The sequence below is a fragment of the Acromyrmex echinatior genome, chromosome 15, assembly GCF_024713525.1.
Source record: "Acromyrmex echinatior isolate Ae372 chromosome 15, ASM2471352v2, whole genome shotgun sequence".
In the NCBI taxonomy this organism is placed as follows: domain Eukaryota; kingdom Metazoa; phylum Arthropoda; class Insecta; order Hymenoptera; family Formicidae; genus Acromyrmex; species Acromyrmex echinatior.
Window position 1 is genome coordinate 55,001 of NC_141866.1, and position 16,443 is coordinate 71,443.

General features: G+C 29.7%; 1 protein-coding gene across 3 annotated transcripts in view; it reads right to left on the reverse strand.

Moving 5' to 3' along the window:
- Positions 1–16,443, reverse strand: part of LOC147907164 (neurobeachin-like) — a 139,137-nt gene that overhangs the window by 8,113 nt on the left and 114,581 nt on the right. The window contains exon 2 of one of the 3 annotated variants that reach the window (XM_087413915.1): positions 14,452–15,735. The exons of the other annotated variants lie outside the window; for them this stretch is intronic. Coding sequence (XP_087270041.1) covers positions 15,715–15,735 — 21 coding nt within the window. The 3' untranslated portion in view covers positions 14,452–15,714. Of the gene's footprint in view, positions 1–14,451; positions 15,736–16,443 lie in introns of those variants that run through there. 3 annotated transcript variants of the gene reach the window in all.

Genomic DNA, 16,443 nt, shown 5'->3' on the forward strand with positions numbered 1-16,443 from the left:
CAACGGTTGAGCATGTCATAATTCATAATCAATGAATATGGTCTATAGAGGATGGCACATCGTAATATCCGATACATACCCGTAGCTAATTCAATCAGTTTAATCGCTTTTTGATTGGTTTTCACCAATCAAATTGGTGCAAATATTTTATGGCGCAAGATAATATCATTATCTTGCATTACTTGCGTCATTATTGGCCCATTTACAAGTACTTTACTTATAAGTCTATCTTTTTTATCAACGATTTTTATTTCTTAACTATTAATAAATTGATTGTGATTATTAATAACAAATCTTAACCATTACACTATAATTTTTTTTAATGAAAAATAGTAAATTTTTTAAATAGTTTAATTAGTTTATTTTTGAAAGATTATTTAATATAATATTTATTTAAAGAGAATATTAATATTTATTTGTTTATTTCGAAAAATGAAGACATTTTCGAAAATATTTTTGAATCTTTATTTTTCGAAAAATATTAATAGATTAATATTATCTAATAATTAATATTAATATTAATTTTCACTAATGAAACGAAGTTGCGTATGTACTTAAAATAGTACATTAAAATTAACGAAATTAACTTGAGATACGAGAAACACGATATATTCGGTGTAAATTCACGTCGTAATACATTAAATATTTCAGATAGCAATAGCAAATTTGCTGGCTTACGAAACTTCACATTGTTTGCTTGTTTTTTTGTGGTGTATTATACAACGAGTTATTATATAGACACAGTTGGCGCGTTACCACACACACCAACATTCGAGCGAGCAAGTAACGGCGTGAGTTGCTCCGTGTATTATCGCATTACTATTCGGAATACGATCGTTCTTTTTAGAATAATTGTCACGATGAATTTCGAATTATTTATCAAGTGTACTTAATTAACATTTATGATTAGCGTAAATATGTCAGGATAACAACTATTTCATTTCACAAATTGAATAATTCCAACGAAAAGCCGTGATGTACCTGACGTTTATTGATAGTATTAATATTTTCTGTCTTTCATGGAATAGCATACGTTTAATACCGAGAGTGTCAAAGCACCGCGCGATTATCATATTGGTAATTAATGTGCGGGCGATCGCAATTAATCACGTTTTCACGAATATTGTGCAAAATATGGATTGTGCACGAAAAAAATCTAATCTAAAAGACGGCTGAACGATGACGAAATCTAGAAGTAATTTCTTCTTTATATATTTATGCATGGAGAAAATTTTATATTTAAAATTACTATAATGTTGTAAAAGCTGCGGACTATCATAACACAAAGTTTAAATGCTATAGCTATTTTTTTAAAAACAATGCAACGTAATTTTTACACTTTTTCATAGTAAAAATTTTTTATTACAAAATCAAAACTTGTTGGATAAAAGTTAGTATTGTAAAGATAAGTAAAAAATATATACCTTACAAATTTTGTTTGTGTATCATAGTAAAAATTAACTGTTTTTTATTTAAGAATATGACTTGAGCACTGGCTTTTAACAAAATTACTTTATTTATGTGACAAAAATTAGTATTACCATAGTAAAAGTTATGTCGGAATCATGTTATGATGGTCCATCGAAAATAGAAGACATAATAAAGTATAATTTAAAATTGTATTAAAACTTAATATAAAATTTTCTCCATGTATGCAGTATATATTTGCGATTATTTCATCTATTTAACTTACTAGACAATTTAAAAAATAAAAATTAAAAAAAAAATTTTTATATATATGAAATAACGATTTTTGTACGAAATGCTTTTTAAAAAAAGAGGATTTTTTTCTTTTACGAAAAACTATGTTTTTATTTTAATAAAGATTTTTAGTAAGAGTAAAAAAATGAATAAAATTTTGATAATTATTTTTTGGAGTTTTAATTATTTTGTGAACGCGCCACTTTAATTTAGATTTTATATTTGTATGTTCCAGGTCAATCGTATTTACCAGAGCAACCACAGCGTAGCGTCACAATACCGTTGCGCACCATATTGGTAGGTTTCGAATTTTTTTTTATTTTAGTACGAGGTAATGAATCTCTCTGTGAATTCCACGAATAAAATGTAACATCTCTTTCATAGATCCATTGCCTCGAAATGAGTGGGTGGAATTGAGATTATTGAGATGCAGATTCTGCGTATAAACATGCGTATGCCATGCGATTTGTAAATTACAATTCAAATTCAACTGTAGTTGATTATTCTGTGCTGCGATATTCAGCACATCAGAGCAACCCGTGAAACTATCTATTTAATTTCGCAGAAACCTTGAATCTTGCGTCGAGGGATTTCTGAGTTTCAGGCTCCATCGAGATCTCGTTTAAAACCTACAATTGTGTTCCTTTCGCTTTTTAAATTCATTACTCCGTAAATTGTACGAAATATTTTTATCATACGGAATATTCGTCATAAAAAAATCATAACAAACTTATTGATGCAATATATGTGCGACTAAAATTATATACTTTATTATATTATTTATACTTTATTATATTATTTATTTCTTTATTCAATTAAATTAAACTATAAAAATCAATAAAAAATTTATAAGATTTACGATATCATAAAATGGAGTAATCTTAGTTCAAAATCGAAGTAACTTTGGCCCAATTTTGATAATATCCAGATAGCATACATGTCAAAATTAGGATAAAACGTCTTTAAATTTTTTTAAAGATGTCTTCTGAGAGAGAGAATGTTCCGATTTTAACATGTGTAGACTTTTTTAATTTGAACCAAAGTTACCTCGATTGGTATAATCTACAATTTTACTTAGATATTTCAGAATAAATAAAATAAAAAGTATATTTTATATATATAAAGATATAACGCTAAATGGAGAGCAATGTTTGTTTAATCTAGAATATTACAAATTCTTCTTGACGTGTTAATTAAATGTAATTTAGAAATACCCGAGTATATTAATGAATGAACACAATTTTGGATATCCGAATTGCATTCATCGGAGCCTATGTTGGCAGCATTTTAAATACAGTTCCGAAACAGGACAAATTAATTCGTGGCTAATGTAAATTTATAGTAATAACTTTAATAAACCGATATTACAACCGTTAAATCTCGCGCGCATTGGGCATTAATTATCAGATACCAAACTCAATTTGCCACTTTGAGTACTTTGAGATAACGATCCCGTAGCGTCGAAACCAGAGCAATTTGTCTATGTGTAGCTTACGTTAGTTGCTAAATTGACAACACTATTTAAGTATAATGTACGCTTGAGGCTACCATTTTCATCACAATGGAAATATTACTCAGCGCGCTATTGCCAGAACTTCCAGATTCGTAAAAGCATATCCTTTCTCTGTGTTCTCAACCTAATTATGTCGGCAATATAAGAGATGCGTTCCATTATTAACGGGATGACTATCTGGAAAACCTGGAATTTTCAAGGAATTTCTTTTTTAAGGGATTTTTTTCTTAAAAATCAGGAAATTTTATGGAATTTTATAATATCTACTCAAGGAAATTTTACTTATTCTAGCTCTGAAAATATTTTTTTTTTATCTCTTTTTCTTGATAATGCAAAATGTTGGCTAATAATAATAAGTATGCAAGACACATTCGCGTAATATAATATATTCACGTAAATATTTTCTTGCGTATTTTGCAAATTTTTATTAAAAGAATCAGGTTGGTAGTACGAGACAGTACTCAACTGAAGAAAGTAGCTCACTGATTACTATGTTGTAGTCAGTTTTTCTTATTCTATATGTTTCATAGCTCCAATTACAGAAAATGGTCGTGGAACTCCTGTCTTTACTAATTTACAATAATTTGTTTGCATTACTTGCACTTCAATTTATTTCAAAGATAAATTTAAAATTTATTATCTACTTTATCTGGATTTTTGAATAAAAATACTTGAAAAATCTGGGAATTTTCAAGGAATTTTTAATAAGATTTTAATAAACATTCTGATTGAGAAATTGACACAAAATTGATTTTCAATATAAACGCGTTGAAATTCTAATGAATTTTTTATTTTGGATAAATTAAATATATCATATTGACTTTAGCATAAGTTTTGATAAAAATGAAAATTTAATTTATAGAATTTGAATTACTAATATTAACACAAATATATACTATTGATTTTATTCATAGTATTTATTTTTTTTATAGTAGTAGACAGTACAAAGTTTTTACTGATATAGTTTGTTTATTTTAAACATAGTAAACAGTACTTAATAAATTAAGTTTTTGATAAGTGCGGCGTATATACCAGAGTTACCCTACTATTGGTACTAATATATTGATGATAATATTTTTCATATTTCATGTATTATTCCCATTTTCACGTAATTTTAATGAGTGAAATATCTTTCATAAGGTAGGAATTTATTAGCTTCAAAGAGAAAATTATAATTCCGCGAATAAAATATCTGGAAGTGGCATACAGTATTGTAGAAACTTTATCAGCCCTTCGTAAAGACTCACGTTCTTCGAACAATTATCATCGTCGAAAGCCAGTGTAGTATGAGATTAATTGAATTGCATTTTTTTTCTGCATTCCTCTTTTCTTTGTACGCTTTTAATTCTGTACGATTAATCGAGGTATTCATGGAAAAAGACAGGGCATGAAAAAATGGACGAGAATCCGTTGAAAAAACGCTTCTAAGAAATGAATTAAATTCAAGCTTTCAGAGAAATACGCGGTCACTGCTGTCCAGTATCGCTCTTGTGCCATTTTTATTCGACGTGTAATACATGAACAAAGTGAGAACACTCGTTCTTGATGCTATACAATTTATTCCGACGGTGAATGCGCCGTTTAGAGTTTCAATCCAACGGGCAAAGATAGAAATTCGTACTTGTTAGAAGCAGCTTTATCACATTAAACGAGCGGCTATTAAACTCTCCCGGCGACATGGAATCTTTAAAGATACTATTGATAGTTTGATTGTAAATTCTAGTAGATAAATTTAAATCTGTAAAAAATAAATAAATTCGACTTCTTTGATGGTAGTAATAGGAATGTACCGGATATCTGGGAAATCCAGTATCTGGGAATATCCAGTATCTGACATTATCCAGCCGAATAGGCAAATATCATTAGTATATCCAGTAATATATCTGACTGAAATTTTATATTGATAATTGCGTCATTGCTGCAGAATTTTATTCTTTTTAGCTGAATTTCTCGCTCATCTTTCCTCTTTTCCTTTTCACGTTGGGAAGATAGAGATAATTTTCTCCGTCCGGCAGAATGTCCGGGAAAGTATCCGGTATCCAGCCGGATAATTACCCTACCAAATATCCAACCGGATATCGTATATCCGAAAACAATGTGACGTCGAATATCCGATATCCGTTAATTTTACGATCCGGTATTAGTAAATGCTCATTGTTAAATCTTTGACAAATATAGCAGAATTTTTTCAGATTTTGATATGATCCGAAACAATAAAAAAATTGCTCTTTTTTTTCAAGACCTTTACACAGAAAGATATCAATCTATTGCTAAGAAAGATAATTACTCAATTTACTTTTTTTTTTAATTTATTAATTTTAATCGGTTATTTTTATAAAAGAATATTTTCTTGATAATAATCTCAAAATACTTATTACAAATAATTAAAAAAAAACTCATTAATAGATATCCAAAGCAAGAATTTATTTTTTTTAAGGATATTATAAAATTAATCAAAGAAGATTTTATTAATAAGAAAATCGAATTTCTTTTAATTTAATAGTCTTGGTACTATGATTAAAATATATTTTGAATAAATTTTGCTTAATTGTGATAAACTTATGATAGATTTGCGGACATATGAATTTTTTAAATATTTAAAACAATTATTATTTTCGTACAGTATGTAATATATATACTATGTATTTTTTTGGGTATATTGCTGACAGAAGAATTGAAATTTCATGTTACCAGCGGAAAGTGTTCATTTTTTTACGCGTAGCATGTACCATATTAACTACGTTGATCAAAGTAAAAAGTAAAAACAAAATATTGTACATTTCTCTCATTGATATTTCGTTCAAAGTCGTGTGTGATTGCTATATGCTGTCTGCTGTCGCGTAAAAAGAAAAAAAAACAATCTCGCGGAGTAGCCGTCGTAACTTTCTCGTCTTTTTGAAAAGACGTAATGAAATTCTACTCGCGTTAATGGCTAGGTAGTAATTTAATTTCATCGAGAAAAGGAACAACGTAATTCTCTTTTCCTCTACCATATACATGTGATATGCTCCATTTTCAGAAGAAGAGGTCAACGTACAATCTATTTCACCAACACAACAGAAATTGCGTTTCTGCCTTTATACTTGCGAATAGTCCGTATATTTTCTTAAGGTAAAGATACATCGAAAAGTAATATTACACTTTCTCGTACGTGTCGAGAGATCGTCAAAATTATTTACAGAACAGAATTTCTAGTATATCCCCCTCTCCCCCTATTAGCAATTGTGCTATTTTAGACGAATATATTTAGTAACTATAAATATATCGAAATACTCTTAAATGTATTAAATTTCCGCAGAGATTAAATGTGATTATACATTGTTGCACGCAATGGTGTAAAATTATTCATGGAAATACCTATTCGCTAAGTAATTTTCAATTAGACCTCCAATGTGACGCGGGGACCAGCCAATAAGAAGCGTAAACTTTTTTAATTAAAGGGCTGTCCCCGGAGTTTTAAATGAGTTAGTGACGCTGACGGGTAGTAGTAGAAGGAAAGTGAATGAAGCGTGTGCAGGAAGAAGTAGAAGTCAGATAAAATGGGATAGTAATGGTAGTACTGCAATAGACTATGATGGAAAGAAGGAGTAGTTACGAGTCCAAGTATCTCGGACAGCGAGAGCTCTATTCTTCTGGCAAAAGAGAAAGCTACGGTTATCATAAAATCATCCCATTTAATTACCGCGACCAATTAACAAGTTTACTGCAGGCAGCTTTTGTGATAATGAACAACGACGTCGATTAGTTGATACAAAATTGTATGAAGAGTAGGTATATAAAATATAATTCCGAAAATATAAAATTCAAATACGAATACTCTTTCCTTTTGACGAAGAATGTTGCTGGATCGCTTTTGATTTATGTAAAACATTCTAATTTATCTCTTGAAATGTTACTATCAATGTTTTCTTGTTATTAGTTATTGATTTGCATAAATTTTGAAACTTATACAAACGAAAGTTATAAATAAGATTTACAAGTCAAATATAATGCATTCTAATACAAATTATATTTTACATGGATTTTACTTTAGACGTTACTTGTAAGTTATTATGTCTGCTTTTCCAATGATAAAGCAGAGACGCGAATAGATGTAGTGGGTTATTTCACTGGTGTATACGAAACTCCGGAACAAAGCTGTTGGGATATTAGTGATCTCATTAAAAAGTAAGTGTCTACCGGCGTTACGCTCGTGTATGAGGCGATACAGAGTCTATATAAAGGAAGTTAAAGTAACAACTCGATATTAGCAATCTCGTTATATACAAAATTATTTGTAATGCAAGAAGGAAAAAGTATTTCTAATCGTATTTATTACGGGAAACGCAATATAAATAATATGACGAAAATTCGTTGAAAGATTTTTATTTATCGTGTGAATAACATTTTTTATTTTCATAAGAAAATTTTCATTTTAAGAAATTTTTTCGTATTTATTTTTATTAAAAAATGTATATATGAATTTAGAAACAATTGATAAATACGAATAAAATTAGAACTCGATGAAAGATAGAATCAGTGTTTAATTTTAAATTCTTCATTTCATTAGCTTTACAGAAAAGCTTAGCTTTAACTTGGATGTTATTTTATTACGTATATATTATGTGCTTGTTCATTCTGTCAAAGAAAAACACAAGTGGAAATTAAATCTAGAGAAAATGAACGCGGAATATTCATGATACGCTGATAAGGCGCAATCCTTAGACACGTGTGCAAGTATTTTAACAAGGTAAAATGAGGTATCTTATACGCAAAAGCATATCTTTCCTCTTCTATAACTTTCTTTATCCTCCAGCAATGTATTTATAAAATCTACTTTGTTAATAATATCCTTTATAGCAATTGCATGCAATTAATTAATAGTAGTATTAATTAAAAGCAATTATTTACTATAATCATAACGATAGATTATAACGAAATGTAATGCACTAATAATGAATGTAAAAAAATCTAATCGTATGAAAAAAGATATGAGATTTGTATTTAAAAAAATATATCATAAATGAGATGCTGAAGATGTGATGGTTTTTTCATGATTACGTTATTTTATTCGCGTACTAAATGTCTTCCATAAAAAATTCATTAAACTTATACGCGATTTTTATATAATACGTCCGCAGAAAAACTTAATCTACCTATATTTTTACTAGCATATTTCGTAAATTTCGTAATATTTTCACAGAATTATATGAGGTATTTCGTGGAGTACGTAGCGACGAATGTTTCGGGCAAAATGCAAGTTACAGACTCTCGTGGAATTACAGACGATAAAAAAATAAAGTTTATGAAAATCTCATAGAAAAAGAATTCTCACAGAAAGAATAATATATATATATGATATATATGATAAATACGTGCGTTTCATTAAATTTCGTTATCGACAGTCATGCAAAGATCAATTCTTTATTGTTCTACCTTTGATTTGATGAAACAGAATTAATCGTGAAATAGCGAATTAATAAATGGAATTTTTTCGACCATACACTCGGCTCTCTATATGAGTTATAATTAAATTCTACGATACAAATACAATTATATTGCGTGGAATAGAAAAATAAATATAGGACTAACTTGTTAACATTAGCAAAAATGTAGTGGTTTTATTAAAAATAGATGAATAGCCTCGTATGCTGTTTTCAGTTAAACATTACACACGTGCTGTAATTAGTTAAAAATATTTCGGCGAAATATGTATCATTACGCAGAACCGGTCATCTGTAACATGCATATGTAATGGTATGCTGAAGAGTTCGATAATGAAAAACAGGACATTTAAAATATTCGGTCGATAAAAGCTGACACTGTTAACATGTTATCGCATAAATTTTGTCAAACATTGTTACCTATTTGCATGAATATAAATGAAAAGCATAATAATAATGATAAATATAATACTATATTTGCTGCTAACAAAAACTGAAAATATCAAATATCCTTTAAAAATATATATTCGTATATATATATATATATATATATATATATATATATATATATATTTGTATATGTATATTCGTATTGTATTAACGTATTGTACTTTATTGATATCTTTCACGAGATTATAAATAATTGATCTTTATTCAGAGCGCTCAAGAGTCATCAAATAATATTATAGAAATACATAATACAAAAGAAAATTAAATAGAATTACGTATAATTTGTGAGACAAATATGGATTCGCATTTTTGGAATAACAATCAACGATTGATTTGAAGAGATTTTATTGCTAATAATTTATATTGACATGATCGAGGGAGAATTCCTTAGTTCAACGAGAGACTTTAATTAACTGAATTGTTCACTTTTATTCGGGGACCCATAATTATTCCGCAGATGTAGATCACGATATTAATCGACCCGAATGTTCATCTCGCTGTGAATGCCATACAGCCTTTCTTAATGAAATATGAATACGGGGTGAGAAAATTTAAATGTGAGTTTACAATTCTGTATAAAAGCTATTACTCGAATGTGAGAATGAACGGAATTTAATACAAACGCGCTGTACACGGTGACGATTTTTAATGGAACAATCTTTATTTTCAACGTGAATTAAATTTATCTCGTTTAATTTTTTTAAGCCCTTCTAGGCTCGCGGTAATCTTTCGTCACATTTAATCTCGCACCGAAAAGAATATATCGCTCAGTTCGTTTGCTATTTGCTCACTAAATTTATCATCCATTTAATAACGTCATAGCATAATTGTTTTTTACGTTATTTGCAAAGTCTATTTTGTGCTATATCTCGCCTACGGACGCATTAGAATTTATAATTAATTACCGTAGCATGTTTCATGTTTCATGTTTCATGAAGGCTTTCTTATGGAGATACATGAACTTACGTAACACTATCTTTTATTTGCGTATAATCAAGGAAGAGCCGTATGCTGTGCATCTGAAAATGGGGTCAAACGTTTCGCGTGTAATGCGACAACCGACAAAGAACTGCAAAAGACATTTTCTATTTTATTCGTATAAGAATTTTATGTAAAGAAATTCATATCTATTTCTATACTGAGAAACAAATTGTATATTTGACTAAATTAATTCAGTTCGTTTTACTTCTTTCGATGAAGAATATATATATTTAATTAAAATATATGTATTTATTTATAAACATATGAATACATCTTTCAACGAGAAAATAAAGACAACTACATTAATTTAATCAAATAAATAATTAATTTAGTTAAATGAACAATTTTTTTCAGTGTATTTAATCTTCATGGAAAGAAGAATTTTGCTGAAATATTTAAAAATTTAGCTAGGTACACAGATTTTAAAATAATTTTGTTGAACCATCAAAATAATTATGTAAGATAACTTAAGTATAATGCAATGTTATAAAAAAATTTGATATTCTAACAATCAACTTGTTCTATTATTTTAATAATTCAACAAAATTATTTTTAGAACTGAATCTAACTAAATTTTTAAGTATATGAAGAGAATTTTTTTTCTTAGTTTATTCTTATTAACTAATAAAACTACAATAAAATATAAAATAAATTTGATTAATTTTACTAAAGCGCATATAGTAAAAATCTCTTTAAAATATTATATTGTACCATAATTATCAGGTTAATTTTAAGAGAAAATTCTTTCCGTAAAATCGTTCTTTCTTCGTATTACGATTTATACTATTAATTATGACACAAAAGTGCATGCATAAAACAGTGCTGATCTTCAAAAGCATTTGGTTGCAAATTGGTACTTGAACTCATTAACTTCGTAGAATGTTTAACAGTGCCGAATAAAGATCGCTCTGATGATGAAAATAAATCTTTAAAAAATGTTCGCGCGCCCCAAGGTTTCCCACTTCTGCATTTCCTTTCCAAGGTGAACGATTTAATGTCGATGCCAAATTCTAATTATTTGCTTATTATTGATAAGTAGTTTTCCGAATGAATTTTTATGTTAAAGAACTTACATGTAATTTCTCGCTTTTAATGCTCTAGTGCATTTCTAAACATGAATTATGCTACGAATACTAGCTTTATATATATATATATATATAGTTTTTACATATTTGAAGAACTTGAGAATCGAAAAATTATCGAGATTAAGAAAAAAATAGTAGTCAATCCTACCACTGCAATATTGCTGCAGAACGAATGCACATAGTTAGATCAAAGGATTTACAACCTTTCCTTCAACCTTAGACTTTTATCTTCGTTTCCTTTTTACACGACGTGTAAAAAGGAAACGAACCGCACGATGCCCACATCGCAAAAGCACAATGGTAGTTTTTGAAGAGCGTCTTGATCCCATTTACTTTGACCAAATAAAGTAAAACGTGAAATATTTCTTCAGAACTATTTCTAACATTGAAAACGTTTAAAAGTGTCATTTTATATCTTCGTGAATGCTAAATAAATTATGCAAAAAAGGATAATTACAAAATGTTTGCTGAGGAAAAGTTAATTTGAAATTGTTGAGAAAGTTTACGGATGAAAAGAAGTGAATTCGTTCCAGGACACTTTGTATAATTCATTTTGGGCAGATCGAGCTATCGACTTTAAAGTTTAAGAATCGACAAAAGAGACTGGCAAGGCACGATAAATATGCAGCGCTTCCTTTACGACATCTTCAACCGCGTCGAGGACGACCGATTTGCGCTTGAATTTCGTGGACGAGCGCGTCGCGTGCTTGAGAGGGCTCAGTAAAGAAAAAGAAAAAAAAAACAGAGGGAAAAGACCAGGAGCAAATGGAAATTGAGAAAATCGACAAGAACCAGGCCGAGGTTCAAAATTCCACGAAAGTCTTAAGTTTCGAGAACAGGAAAACGCCACTGCGACTTCGCTTGGATAACCAGGAAACGCTTAATCGGTTCGTCGGTAGTAAAACGCGGTAAAAGTATGTCAACTGTTCCAGGAATGACTCTCTATAAATTTGTAGAATGTAATATGGCTCGTGCGACATCTGCTATTTTAGTCGAAAAAGATTTTTTATAAATGCATTTTTTTTAAATTGCAAATTATCGATATTTATGTATTATAATGCATTTATAAATCATATAGTATTTATAAAATGTAAGAATCTCACATTCTTTTAATTCAATACATTATACTATTTTTTCAAATTCGATTGAACAATATACAGTATATACGGTGCACTTCTTCCGCGATCCACTCTTCGTAGTGGCTCCCTGTCAGCGATGCTGAAATGTACTTTCAAGTTTTTCCCTAAGCAATTTTTCTCACTCCTGCGTTATTCTATATATCAATGCCAGTTCCGTGGCATAAAATCTTGCGCGATAAATTCCATATTTATGCAATCCACCTTCTATTCAGAAATAACTTTTTCACTTCAGTGGCAGGATACAAATATTTACGTAAATCCGGGTTACGAGCATTGAAAAGAGCCAGTGTCCCGTTGAATTCACTGAATTCACTGATTTAATGTTCATGTCCAGTTACCTAGCGCAGGATACTAGTAAAACGAAACGGGCATATAGAATTTTAGGTACGCTTACACTTGAGAAGAAACGGCTGCTCCTCTATCTTATAAATCTATGTATATAACTGGCCCACAACTGCCGCGCACTATTTAATCTTTCCTCTGGAAAAATTTCTTTCGTGAATCCATTAGTAAAGTACTTTTACAGTTTTAATATTGTCACTTTTTATAACTGCTAAATGTCAAATTAAATTCCTATCAAAATGAACTTTAAGACATTTTTACATACTGGGTAAAAAATTAAATGCTTTTAGCAAAATTATTTAATTGACGGTATTTTCAATAGCAACCAAATATTTTGTTTACATAATAAAAAATGTAGTTGCTTCTACGAAATACATTTTTTGCTTTGTAAATAACAAAAATATTTGTACCAAATAAAAAATATTTGTTTATACCATGTAGTTTGCATAACATTGCAATTTTGTTTGATGCATTTTTGACCAAAAACTTTGTTCGGTACATTTCAATCAAATTTTTGTTGTTACAGCAAAATGTTTGTTCATAAAACAAAACATTTTTCCTAGTATATGTGTGTTACTTGTAAAGAATTTGATCTGATTTTATTTGATTTTAAAATATCCGATTATTATGAATTCATCGCTTAAAGAATTAAGTGATAATTAAAAACGTAAAAATTTATGATATATTTAAAACACATTATTTGATTACATTGACATTTTATTATGTTTATATACTGAAAGAAAAGAATGACTGCAATTACTACAATTGAGCTATAATTTACACTTATTTTTCAATATATTTTTTGATAGAACTATAATTATTAGATATTAAAATTACAACAATAATAATTATAAAAACGGAGCATCTAACTATGATTATTTTACCATGCAATTAAATATAATCACAAATACTAACTACTTTTCTGTTAGTGTAAACGTTGTATGTAAATGTTATCCACGAGCTATGAAATAGTTTCGTATTGTTAAACCAAGAATTACGACAGATAAGCAAGTCGATGACAATATACTCGAAACTTCAATTAAAAGATTATGACAATCAGAAGTCTTAGCCACTGTGTAAGTTACGGTTAACATGAGTTTCTTATCAGAACAAGCCATCGGTAGCTGTCCACAGAAGGGCGAGACTACTACCGTCACGCACCCTTGACTTAATAGCTCTTTCAATAGCGAGTACCGAGTTTGCCGAAGGTGCACGCTGTATTTCACCGTCGCCAATTTCCGGCTCCATTCTATAGAACCGCGTCGGCAGAAGCAAAGTCATACGACTGGTGAGTCAGATATATGGCAGCCATGACGAGGATCAATAAAAAGACAAGAGGGAATCGAGATAACATTCACTTGATGTAATATAATATCGGAGCAAAAAATGATCTTTTTATTAGACGCAGCTTGCGCAAATAACTTGATAAATGAGATCAACGCGCTAGAATTTTAGTATAAAAAGTCTGTCGTTACGATCGTTTTTCTTTTTGATATTCTCTCTTCTGTGATAAATGTGAAACTGATTTCTTGCGACATCTATAAAATATGTGTTGTCTAATTCATTTTGTAAAAGACTTACATGTTTATTAAATCTGATTTAATAGATTTATATTGTAATGTGTACACACACACACACACACACACACACACACATATATTTAAATTTAAACGAAAATTTGTATATAAGGATTTTAAGGTTGCTGATTATGAATTTGATATCAAAATTTCAAAATTCAAAATGGCCGAACAATTGTTTGGAATTTCATATAAATTGGTGTGTAAGAGAACTCGAGCTTGCTAATTACGATTACCATCTTAACATGTTATACTTCTTTTTATTTAAAATAGACTCTACATTTTCATGTAAAAATTGTAACCTTATAGATCTACAAAAACGAGGTGACGAAAGCGCCAGATATTTCCATATCATTACTTCCTTTTGTGTATTATCTTTGGAAACCAGTTGCAACGGAACTAATGAAGTAATAAATACATTTGCGTCCATGCTAGTCTGATCAATAAATTTTTGTTTGTATTTGCTTTGGCTTGAAATATCATCGAACCCCTATTTTAAAATCAACCTGGCATTTTTAAGAATTTCCGGGAATAATATTTTATGAAATCCTTTTGAACACGTAAAATTCTTTCAGATGTATGATTTATGAGTGCCTGTACACTGACTTCCGTACAAGTCTCAGTTATTTGAATATCTCTTGAGTAAAATCGAGCTTTGGTTTCTAAAATTTCCTTGTGGGATAAGAACGTTGCGTTTTTTCATTGATTTTTTCATAAGCAGGTGCCAAAATATATATAATAATTTTTTGGATAACTTTCCTTCGATGACATCAGAAAGCGCAGCATCTCCAGACATTTTAATAATAGAGAGAGTTGCGGTTGATTTTAATGCTGTTCTGTATTTATCAACGTCGTAATTTCTTTGATAATACTGGCAGCACGAGGAGCCCCAGAAGAACGAAGGCTCATTACAGTAGCCAACGATAATTCTGATATGCTTCATGATTGACGTAAGTCAGAGACTCTTCTTCTCTTGGTTCGATCACTTGCTTCGTCGAAATTCGTAAAATGTCGACCATATTTCTTTGATTTCGCGGATTTGAATTTCGCCGTATTCGTTTTAGCTGTACTTGAATCCGCAAGTTCTTCATTATTTGTACAAACATTCTGTGAAATATATAATTGAATTATTATAAGGAATTTTGAATCTTACATTAAGTTTTTTTAAAAAATTCAAATTAAAAATATTTCTGTATTAAATTTCAAAGACAACAATATTAATAAAATCTTTCGAAATACTAATATCATGGAAATATTAATATCATGGAAGAAGAAAGCCATACTTCATTTTTCTTAAGGAAACGTTCTATAGTTCTTTGAGATTATTTCCATCTCGATTGAAGCTTGGACAACAGTTCCTTGATGTTTCTTCGATCATTTACATGGATTTTAAAAGAACATTGCATTTTTGCAGCAAAATGTTGTTCGATTAATTGGAGCTGCGTGTCCAAGTTCGAACGCCAATCATTTCGTAAATCTCGAACAGGTGCCGCCGAATGCAGATCACTTTATCAATACGCAATTCTAAAATATAGACATAATGTAGTAATATGAGCAGATTTTTTCTCAGAATAAGTATTATTTAATTGTAAAATAAGAAAAATATTTATACGATTTAATATTTTTGCGGGGCGTTATTCGAATGGTTAATTGCAAAAATTAATGAAAATTCAACGGTACATTAAAATAAAACACCCTGTATATACATTCAAATTATCTCGACGATGAAAAGCCGAGGTTTACTATACTTGTATATCTTTTAAGGGTAGGTAGTTTCTCGACCCTTCTGCATGCCTGTGCATCGAGCCTAACCGAATAGCTGCCAGCCAAATGGCTCGGCGTCGATGTATTTAAAATGGCCTCACAACAGGAACAATGACGGGCAAAATTTTTTTTCAAAATTTCATTAGAAAACTTCTTAACATATATGCTCCATGTAATAACTTTGCAGCTCCCCGTGGCGTGATAACTTTTTCAATGATTTACAGTAAAAATTTTTATAAGTGGAACAATTGTACAGGGCAGGTCTTTGATATGATTTTTTAAACACGCCGAATATACATTCATGAAAACGTAATGATATACGCAAATGTTCTACATATTTTTATTAACATCCTTCATCAAGCAGAATTTTCTTTGAAAAAAGACTTTCCAATAAAAAGTACACATACTTGAAAAGTGATCAAAATATCGGATGTCAGACTCATCGTCTTCCGAGAACGGTCACTTCGA